This window comes from Sesamum indicum, linkage group LG3, assembly GCF_000512975.1.
Source record: "Sesamum indicum cultivar Zhongzhi No. 13 linkage group LG3, S_indicum_v1.0, whole genome shotgun sequence".
NCBI classification, from domain to species: domain Eukaryota; kingdom Viridiplantae; phylum Streptophyta; class Magnoliopsida; order Lamiales; family Pedaliaceae; genus Sesamum; species Sesamum indicum.
In genome coordinates, this window is record NC_026147.1 from 364,296 (window position 1) to 375,629 (window position 11,334).

An 11,334-nucleotide genomic window follows, 5' to 3' on the forward strand; every position below is an offset into this window, starting at 1 on the left:
ATAAATATTAACTAAAAGATTTTATAAAATTTTTAATTTTACTGCTCATTTAACTTCTTCATATAATAATAGGGTAAACTACACTTTGCCCCGCAAAACTATTCCTGATGTAACTTTTACTCCTTAAATTAATAAATGTAAACTTAACCTCTTGGTTGGATACAAATGTCCTTCATGCTTCTAATAAATTTATTATTCTCAATATATTTAGTATTTATACATTAAATCATCACCGAATTATTTTTATTAATAAGAAAAGAATTTAAATTAAAAATAGAGTATAAATTAATATATATAATATATATACATAAATATAATATAACCAACAAATCATATATGCATTCTAAAACAAATTAACAAATATATTGCTTAACTAAAAGTTAAATATTTTTAGAAAAAAATGAATAAAAGAATATATAGTCACTCACTTGATTTTATTAACCAAGTAATAAAATATTTTCATGATTTTTTCTATTTTTTCTACTCATTCATTACTTAACTTTCAGTCTATAAAATATAATAAAATTCAAACTATTTAATTCACTAATTATATTTTACTTTATAATAATTAAAAAGTTCTTTTCTCAATTAAGAAAATTTTTATTAAATTTAAAATGCAAAATTATTAGGAAAAGAGATTCTTTGAACAATATTTATATAATATAGGACAATATTGTCCAAAAATTTAATTATAGGTTGTAAGTATTATATTTGTTAGTTTAGGGAATCATGTTATATCAAGAATAGTTCAGGGGGCAAATTGTATTTTACCCTATTGATGCCCCTTAAAAATTTGTTAGGCCAAGTCCACCAGCACGGCGGATAAAACCCACCAGCAGGACAGATTAATAGCCCATTAGTAGGGAGGAAAGGCCCACAGCTCTACTTGCTATTTTATTAAACAGGCAGGCCCAAGAAACAAGATCATTCCAGTAGGAGACGTCACCATACAGCTGGGAGGACACGTCATATATCTTGTCAACACATTTGTGTACATCACTCTAAAATATCTTCAGGTGGTTATAAGTAAATCGGGCATAAATGAGCTGGAAAGTTTGTAAATAACTAATTCCTGAAATTGTAGACAAATTTGGCTGGTTTTAGTCCAACTCACGTATCTCAACCAATATTTATCCAAATTTACAACGGTTTGTTTCGAATCAAAGCCAAGTAGAAAAGATTTTCAATGTTGTACGACACTCAACAATTACCTCATATCCAACTCAGTGCAACCCTATAAATAGAGGCCTTATGCAGATTTTCTAAGACACGATAACAGCATTCCATACTCTCAAACTCTCACTTTCTCTCATTATTTCTCTTGGATTTTGAGCTATTTTAACCTTACATTTTGTACTCCACAAGAAAATATACACCTTATCAATATTCTATACCATTATTCTCACTTTATTTCAATATTTCCCTTTTTATTTATCATAAGTTGTTACTGACTTAAGCAACGAAGTGCTAATCTCTATTTTACAGGGTTAGTCCTTCGATAATTTTAGATTATCCTTTGACATCTTATGGTGTAATCGAATTTATGGTAAGCATCACCTATGATATATAATATTGTACTTATAAGGAGAAAAATAAAATAATAGTAACCTCTCTCTCTCTCTCTGTATATATATATATATTATATTTATCCCCTTATAAGTATAAAAATATACATAAAAATATTAAATAAAAGACAGAATTTAAAATTGATGTAATATTGTTGGTTGGCGATAGCATTTTTGTTGTTCAAACCCCAGTTGAAGGAGAATAGATGTAAACGAAAAATTTTCAAAAGCTGTAAGTATAATTTTAAAATTTTTTCATAAAAAAGTATAGTTTTATATTTAAAAAAGAGTCTATATATAATTGAACCTAAACAAAATGTGTATTGTATTTCAATTTTCTATTATCAGTTGTGAGTTGACTTTTGTGTTAAGGTAAGTGGTGTGATTATATTTAGGGTCAAATTGGTGAGGGTAGGTTTGGTCAGGGTATCTACACCTACAACTATAATCAATTGGACCATAATTTTGAGCTTATCTTCAACAAAAGATCCACTTTAGCAGTTCTCAAAATCTGGAAATTATGGTGCAGTGCTTCTATCTTTATTGTTCAATCTTATTTGCAAGAAATTTTTTGTGCCAACCGAGTTTTTTTGTGCTTCTATCCAGAACGTTACAATCATCAGATACAGAGGAAACCCAGAGGAGCAGGCAATTGCTGTTAAGGGATCTCAAAAGCAGTTAATTATTTTCTGGGGAAAATAATATGGTAGCTATATATTTATGAAAAGTGAAGGTGTATATTTCAAAATATATCAACAAGAACACCCATTTTCGGATATCAAGATCAGCCCTAGTTTACAACAACAATGCTCAGTACTGGATTATTATCAGCAAATACCCGTTACAAGACTTGCCTGCAGGCCGTCTGCCAAAAGTGTCTCAGAAGCAACAAATCTAGCATTCTTCTCCGTTAGAATATACATACATACATATTTGTAGAAAAGAGTGAGTTATGTCCAGATCAGCCAATATTCATCAAACCTCTATGCTGCACGGGCAGATCAAGTACGATAAGGAAATAACATCTTTCTGATTCTCTGATATATTGTACTTCTCCTTTCATAAGCTTCAAAATTCTTCGGCACATGCTTAGTCCTAGGCCTTCCTGAGTCGCCCATCGACTGCTGTGAAACATGTCTTGGACCAGTTCAGGTGGAAGACCTTCACCCGGGCACACAATCCTGTTATATAGGCAAAAAGAAAATATTAAGGTAATTGATATTAGACTATTAGTAAATGTAAGGAGTCTCAAGGTTGAGGAACAAAGAAGGTGGTACAACAATATCAGTCAACAACTATAATGCAGCAGAAGGACCAAATTAAATCTGAAATTTCAGACTTTAAACAGCTTCAAGGATGAGATACCCAACTACTTAATTTAAACTTATCGCATTCTTGAAGATCAATTTTGCAATTAATTAGCCTGCTATAAGCATTGTGTGTGGGTTGGGATGGGTTTTGAGCACGTGCGGCGGGGGGGGGGGGGGGGTTGAAGGAAAAGAAAACTTCATCATGTTACTTATATTTAACTTTAATTAATATCAATAACTGATTTGTAATTTATTTGAAAGAAACAAATTCATGCTATTCCATATGCATATCCACCACTGTGCATATAGAGCTTTGAGGTTTTATATATATGAAAAAGATGCTATCTTTTACATTTTTAGTGTGTGTTGAAAGCCAGCACAGTAAACACCAACGGCATGTTCATGAAATAGATAAGAAAAATCCAAATGCTTGATGCCTAACACTTGGAATAGCAACCTGAAAATATTGTTACCTAAACTCGATGTGCACGATGGTCACTCCTTCAGAAACTTCCTTTAAACTTGGTCTGAGTTGAATTTCTACCCAACCTTCTGGAGGAGGTGCACAACGGACCATGCTCAGTAGGAAATCAGCCAAGACCTGCTGAATTCTAACTTGATCACCATAGACCGCCAGTGTCTTGACTTCCTCCGGTATGTCTCGGATCAACTGCAGGCCTCTTTCTCTCAGCAATAACATTACTTGGCTAACCACAGCGTCAATAACACTCCCAAGTACAAATTCTACCATCTCGAGCTCTAATGATCTATCAAATAATGACCTTAAAGCGGATCAGGTGATAAAAATGTAAAACAAGGTACCAGCATAACAAGAAAAAAGTCCATTAGTAACAGAACAACAATTCTCCATCTTCTTCCATAAGGTTTTGTAACAACCACACAGAAACTTCAGTTAATTGTAATTAATCCAAGGTTAAGAGAATTTGGCTTTTCTACCATATTTACCTAGTGATGTTCAAATTACGATAAATTGCATTCCAAAGTTCAAAGAAGACATACCCATCCTCAATGCTTTCCAGATCAACATCCTTCATAATCTTTAAAATCTGCTTCTCACAAGCAGCACTGGTCTCAAGAAACTGCTTTTGATCTTCTGTCAAATTTGTGGCTTCCAAGAGTGAATTGGTGAAACGTATACCACTTAATGGGTTCTTTATTTCCTGACAAATATAAGCCAGCTCTTTCATCTTCGAAAGACACTTCTTTTCCTGTTGCCTCTGGACTATCAGAGCCTGCTGCAATTCAGGGCTTGCAATCTGCAAGAAGCAAAAGGCACCAATTATCTGCCCATCTATATTTACCCTCTTGTTTGCTGTCAGGAGAGCTTGCACGTATTTCCCACTTCTGTCGAAAAAGGAAAACGGGAACTTGTCAGTATCCTGGCCTCCAATTGCATTGTGCAAGGCAATCATAAATTTTGTCATGGCATCTGGGCCCTTGAGCTGACAGCAACTTCCAAAGATCTCCCCAACTAACATCTTCCCAATCATGTCCACTCTACTCCAGCCAGTGAGCTTTTCCATAGCCGTGTTCCACTCAGAGCAACAGGCATTTTCATCCGAAGCAAATATAGGTGGAATAAGAGGATTGGGACTGTGTACAATAGCCTTGTAATCACTTTTAATGTGGATGTACTTGTCCATTACCACTTTCTGGCCAGTAATGTCCTGACCAACAAAGCATACACCAACTATATTGTTTGTATAGTCCTTGCTAGAGCAAGCATTGACCTCCAAGAATACATCTTTTCTGTGATGTTCGGTGCCAAATGTCCTCAACCTCAATTCTACATTCTTATCTTCCTCACCTGTATTAAACATTCTACTTTCTATAAGCTTATCAGGAAATGAACTAATAACAGTGCAAAATTACTTGGATAACATCAGCAAAATAATATGCTATCTTCAGCAGAAGAATTGGGTTTACACTTTATGAAAAAAAACATACAAAGAGGCAATATAACTTAGATAGAGGAGAGGCACCTCTTAAAGCATTAAATAGAAGCTTGTCAGCAAGTTCTTCTGATTGTTTGTGAACAATATCACGAACCAATGACTTTCCCATTGCTTCTTCTACAGAGAGTCCAGTTAATTCCGCAACTTTTGCATTCCACCCATTTATGCGGCCTTCAACATCTACGGCGAATATAGGAGCTGTTGCGGTCTCTATCAGCCTAACCATTTCTTTTGCAACAGAACTCAGTTCTTCCATTCCTTGTAACTCCAAGTCCCCAATCGGGGCATGTACTACTGCCTTAGAGTTGCTTCCATCAGCATCTCGAAATGAATCTCTCAAAATTAGCTGCAATGAGTGAATTGCATCCATTTCTGCATTCTCCCATGGCAAACTCCTGCTCTTGACCACTTCCAGAAATGCCTTAAATGAAGAACGGGGATGCATCCGTTGGCCATCATCTTTGTCCTCTGGATGATGCTTTGCGCCACCCCATTTGATCTCTTTTGCTGTGTGGGAACGGAACCAGAACAAAAAATCTCTTGAAGTGATATATGCAACAGCCATTCCACAAACAGCATCACCTAGAGAGGCTGCCCCAGGATACCCAGCATCAGCTAGACTATCGGTACTCAAACCTGTTGAATCTCCATGGAATGCCAGCAACCATTCCACAATATCCTTGATCTGCGCCTCAGTAGGTGTGACACCAAGAGGATAATATTTCCCCTGGTAGTACAGAGCGGCCCCATCACATTTCACTAGGTCCATGATACTAGGGCTCTGTGTAACAATCCCAGTAGGAGAGTCCCGAAGCAACATATCGCACAACAGCGTTTGTGTCCTTAGAACACGTTTCTCCGACAATTGTGATGCCAACTGTAATTCCATATTCAGTTGAAGCCCAAATGCCTGCATCAGGAATTCACAAGCATAACGAAGCGGGAAGGGAATGTATCGCGCAGATGTGTGATGGCCAACAACCAAGCCCCATAGCATTGAATGTCTTCCTTTAATACCATCTTCATCATTTCCATTAATGATAACGGCCAATGTCAGTGAGGCAATAGACCCCATATTTGCCATGTACTGGGCGTGGCAACCATGAGGAGCCCTAAGCGTGGAACCAACCAAACACAAGGGTTGTGTTAGTGCTTCATCCTGGACGATCTTAACAGTAGTGGCATGACAATCCACAATCATCCTAACCCTGTTCTGCTTAAACAAAAACCTTGAGGCCTGTGGAATATCTGTGGCAGGATAATGCAAACCAATGTACGGCTCTAAATCTGCTCTCTTGCTCTCTGCCACAACCTCACCATGCTCATCCTCATGAAACTTATAAACCATAACCCGATCGTACCCTGTGAGCTCCCTGACACTCTCAACTACAGTATCACACAAAAGCTTAATATCGCCACCAGGAAGTGACTGCAGATGGGAAATGGCTCTCACTGCGAGCTTCTGCGACTGGACAGCACCCGCGATAGAAAGTGCGGGGTCCTCAGTCCTCGCAGGCTCTAAATCAATTACAATCCCCACATCTATCCTATGCAAAATTGCATAAAAGGGCTTTCCCGAATTCTTCGAATGAATCCAAATAGGATTCAACAGTGTAATCTCCCTTGCTCCAAAAGCCCTCTCGAGCAACACAGAGCTGGAGGGTGTGAAAAGGGTCCTGACATCAGTCCCAATTGTCAAAATTTCCGGCCTTTCAAGGCTTGGGACGGACTGAGGCGTCAAGCCCAGCATTTCGCGGGCGTTTTCTGAATACCCAATTACCCGAAAATTCACCTCGTCGACGGCTATCATGCAACCAAAAGGTTGAATATGGCCGCCGCGCTGCATTTTCGACAGATATGCAGTGATCTGCTGCTCAGGAACAGATTCATTAGTGGTCCTAACACTTTGTGAATAATCAAAGGATTTACCAGACTCACCGGATCGCTCGAAAACCGCATGAAGTCGAGCATCTACAGTGAATTGTGCCACAGCCTTGCTCATAGAATCCCCGCCTCTGTTCATGCTTGGACTATTATTAACGTTGCTATTATGATGAGGGGATGTACCTGAAGACTGAGCTTGAGATAAAGCTCGAGAATTTTGATGATTATTCCCATGTGTTCCTCTCCTCCCTGAAGCAGTCATATTGGTCAAAGTTGAAACAACTTGGTACTAACTTCACTTGAACTCCAACTCCGCGAGAAAATTTCTCAGATACTCCGACGAATTACGGGGTAGTATGTCCAGAGGGGAAATTTTGGGAACAGGGGCTATCTGAATGTGTTGCTCATTTCATCATAAACTTGGTCCGTAGTCCACTTTTACTCGAATGAACCGAGTGGGATTTTGAAGAATTTGGTGACTGGAATTCTTGGTAACAGATCATTTACGTGGTTTTAAGGATTTCGAGATTTGATACGGAGTGGGTTTTTTAATTATTGCTTTGCTTCTTGGACTTGGAGGATGTTGTAGTAAAAGTGGGATTTCTTTGAGTTGTTCTGCTTTAGGTTGGAAAGTCCTTTCAATTTGGGGGACATCACTACCCAATATTCATCAACCCTTGCTATTATATTTTAATTTCAAGAAATCAAATTAAAAAATAATTATATATATATATTAAACAAATTCAAAAGAGAAGAAAATTGAAAACACCAAATGTATTTTGAAATAATAATTCATCCAAAATTCAAGTTAAAATAATTATCTTAATTTTCAGGATAAATATGTATTTAGAAGTTTAATTTTTGAAGGGTTTAATAGCAAAAGTATAAAAAGCAATTATTTGAATATAATAATGTTAATTATTGATAAAAAAGAAGAATAGTTTTTATTATTAGGAAAAAATAATAGTACAAAACTATTTTTGATATTTTCTGAGTTGGAAAATAGTTGTGGATATGGATTGAGGTCAAATATTTGACAACAGAAGAACTCAAGTATCTGATTGGCTAAATCTTTGTGTTGGGGGACAGTGGCCACGTGCCAATTCCAACATTCACAACTTTATTATTTTCTTTTTACTTGCAAAACAAAAACGAAAAACAAATCATCCCACGACTTTAAAAAAAAAAAAGATAATTTAATTACAGCTATCTATGCCTATACATCTCTTTCAGTTTCAGATCACATTCTCCCCACCCCACGTGAATTTTTGTACAATTATTGCATCTCATCTTCCCCCTCCCCCAAAATTATCATTCCCAGTACCCCTCCCCCCACCCCACCCCACCCACACACTTGTTTTTTGACTAGTACTATGACATATTATGGATTCTTACAAGTTACAACCAATTCTCTTACACCTACCATTCTCCACTTCCAATTATGATCATCATCCTAAGTTGTACAATCTTAATGTTTTGTCGGTCATCGTCATATATACCATGCATGATCTAACAGTTGATAATAAACATATTGTTGAAATTGTGTGGCAGTAAAAGAACTTGGGCGGCTGCGGATGTAAACGTTTACACTTTTGTTTGATTCTGCTTCTTGTTCTTACACGTTTCGTCATCTGTCTTGCAATTTTCTTAACGTTAACAGGACAAGACAATATGTGCTTTCTTCAATAAGTGAAACAATGGATTATATGTGTTATTTCTTGGTGAAGCTACAACTTAAAAGAACTCTTGGCGACTGTTGTTAACAACTTACAAAACAAGCACTCAGATCTGCTCTTTTAGTTAGCAGTAGAATTACTTAAAAGAAGACTTGAAAATGGCACAACAAGACAGTAACGGAAACCTCTGATGAGGATTGTGCGTCGTGGAGACCGCAGGATTTTAGCAAGTTTCCGTGTGTAAAAATTTCACTTGGTATAGAGAACATCTTCCCACGGGTGGCGGTAGAGAGGTTGCTTCAGTCTCTTCTGGTCGAACGTATGCCTGAAATGTTGGGAGAGTATAGATCATCAGAAAAGGGTAACTAAGGAAATGCCAGAGGAGTAGGATAATTACATCGACATCCCTTGAAATTTCAAAATATTGTTAAAGAGACCCCTTAATTTTGAAAAATTACATCAACACCCTTGGCATATCATGTTTTACTATACCAATTTTCCCTCGGCCACTTTGGTTTTAGAGGGAATTGTAATGTGAAACATGATTGCTGAGATTGCGGTGTGATTCTTCAAGGACGAGTAGATTTCTTGTAATATATTTAAACCTTAGAGGCTGAAAACATAATTATCCCCAAACGAGGGTCGGACATGAAACTCACCCGATGAGACCAATGGAACGAGCGAGCACAAAGAGACCATTGAGGTAACCAATCGCAATAATCTCATCGATTTCTTGCTTTGTGAACATGCCACTGCCTGCAAGAAGATCCAAGAATAGGGAACCGATGGCACCATCGACGTTCAGGACTAGGTTGTTCGCTTTTGAGAGCGTGTATGTCTCGACTTCAACAGCGTATTCCATGTATTTCACGGACGGAAAATTGGAGCGTGCGAACCGTTGTAGTAGTTCTACTCTCTTGTCTCTGTTGTCTCCCCTCTTGATTCTTTTCAATCAAAACAAACAAAATATTCTCAGAGTAAGCTTTGAATTTACTAGGCAAGAAACCTCAACAGTTCAATCAAGTGCTTCATTGTCATCCTCAAAGATTTTTTATGTAATCAAGGAGCAAAACTTGAGTAAGTCATTACCTGTGCCCAATACCAGGAACTCGAATGCCTTTCTTTTTCATGCTTTCGACAAATTCATAAGGTGAAAGACCCTGAGAAGAAACAGCGTGTGAAGCCAGTGTAAGATCAGAGAGAGATAGACGAAGGCAGCAGAAGCAGAGTACTTAGTTTTTTTTATTTTCTTAAATTATGATAACTAACCTTGTCATAAGCATCCTTGAAGTATCGAGCAGCATCATCGATAGCACCACCGAATCGGGGACCAATAGTCAATAAACCTGTTTCGCAAGAGCAGTCACATTTCCCGGTAATCAGAAAAACCTCAAAAAGCCATCACCCTTTTGTTTCGAAGATATGAGAAATATTTACATTTTTTATCAGAAAATGTCTACCGATCGACACAGGAGGGAAAAAAGGGATTTGTAGCCTACCTGAAACAAGACTGGAAACAAGGTCTTTTCCAGCTCTAGCCGTCACAATGGTGTTGTGAGCACCAGAGACACAGGGACCATGGTCAGCACACAACATGATGCAAATCTGGAGATCCAATAGCAGTATTGAGTAAACGGGTGTAAGTCGAAGTATCAAAATAAAAGTAGGAAATGGAAACTGAAGAACAAACTACAAAGATGAAATATAAAATCACCTCAATGAAACGTGTGCAATAATGAGGAAGGCTCCGCTTGAACCACAATAAAGAAATGACGTCACCCACACCTAATCCCTGTTCAACAATGGAGGACATTGGGACGCCAGCGTAGGTTGGCTCTTCACCTGCGGTTTCGTAAAAGGCGAGTATGAGCATTTAAAATTCCGAACAATCCATCTCTGGGACGGCAAAATGAAGAATAGACAACTGAATTTACATACCCCTATCATCAGAGATTGTGGAAATAATATGCGTCGGAGCCCGGACTTTTCCGCTCTTGATTGCAGTGTTAAGATCCTCGGGTATTTGAGGGGGTGTCACCTCCTTCACTGGCGATACTTTGCCAGCCTCAACCTAATAGAAAGGAACCAAGCACTTCACCAACTACTCGGCAGTGAAAAACATAGAAGTACTATTCAGGCAGTATGTCTGTTATCAAATATCTAAAATGCCCACCAATTTCTCGAACGTTTCCTTGATTGCACCTTCAAGTGCTTCATAAGAAGTGGGAACAACTGCTCCGGCTTCTCTGAGTGCTTGATTCTTCGCCTGTGCAGACTCCATCTCACCACCACTCTTAGCCCCCTATGCAATTAATCAAAATTTTAGATGCAAGACTCAACAAAGAAATAAAAGAGTTGGGCTAAGTGTACCCAAGACGTATTTGCTCACCGCATGACCAAATTGCACTTCTGACTTGAAAAGCGTAGCACAAGTTCCGCTGACCCAGGCAACCACAGGCTTGTTGATTTTCCCTTGTTTCAGGGCCTCAACTAGAGAATATTCATCACGTCCACCGAGTTCTCCAAGAACAACCATCATTTTGACCTGTTTTGATCAGAAAATCATGATTAAGGCCAGTCCATAAGCTCCAATTTTCAATGCTGTCTAGATAAAGCTTAAGAAAGCAAGCAGGCTCAAGAACTCTTAACCTGTAAGGCTTCGAAAATCTTAATGAATTGTAATCAGAAAAAATGAAATGTCTGCATAAAAAGTTTGATTTTTATTTCATCAAAATTTCACACAGGAAAAATTATGGCCTATGCTAGATAAGTTTATTAGTATAAATTGCAGACATCGCAGAAGGATCAAGGATTTTTAGAACACCAGACATCATACATATGCAACTTTTTTATAAAGTAGATGATGAGAAATAACAGATTTTACCAATTGGTCAACAATTTTTTTATTTTCTACAATTTTATG

General features: G+C 37.7%; 2 protein-coding genes across 3 annotated transcripts in view; both read right to left on the reverse strand.

Moving 5' to 3' along the window:
- LOC105156840 (phytochrome B) lies at positions 2,296–7,384 on the reverse strand. The gene is made up of 4 exons (XM_011073075.2): positions 4,879–7,384; positions 3,896–4,703; positions 3,349–3,642; positions 2,296–2,746 (listed from the first exon to the last, which is right to left on the reverse strand). Exons 1-4 carry the CDS (start codon positions 6,995–6,997, stop codon positions 2,527–2,529), a joined length of 3,441 nt encoding a protein of 1,146 aa, XP_011071377.1. The 5' UTR covers positions 6,998–7,384; the 3' UTR covers positions 2,296–2,526.
- LOC105156841 (ATP-citrate synthase beta chain protein 2) overlaps positions 8,410–11,334 on the reverse strand; it is a 6,714-nt gene continuing 3,789 nt past the window's right edge. For both annotated transcript variants that reach the window (XM_020692680.1, XM_011073076.2), the window contains exons 9-17: positions 10,801–10,956; positions 10,585–10,713; positions 10,350–10,482; positions 10,126–10,253; positions 9,911–10,016; positions 9,681–9,757; positions 9,501–9,571; positions 9,071–9,355; positions 8,410–8,736 (exon numbers count right to left, since the gene is read on the reverse strand). In XM_020692680.1, coding sequence (XP_020548339.1) covers positions 8,661–8,736; positions 9,071–9,355; positions 9,501–9,571; positions 9,681–9,757; positions 9,911–10,016; positions 10,126–10,253; positions 10,350–10,482; positions 10,585–10,713; positions 10,801–10,956 — 1,161 coding nt within the window. In that variant the 3' untranslated portion in view covers positions 8,410–8,660. The remainder of the gene's footprint in view (positions 8,737–9,070; positions 9,356–9,500; positions 9,572–9,680; positions 9,758–9,910; positions 10,017–10,125; positions 10,254–10,349; positions 10,483–10,584; positions 10,714–10,800; positions 10,957–11,334) is intronic.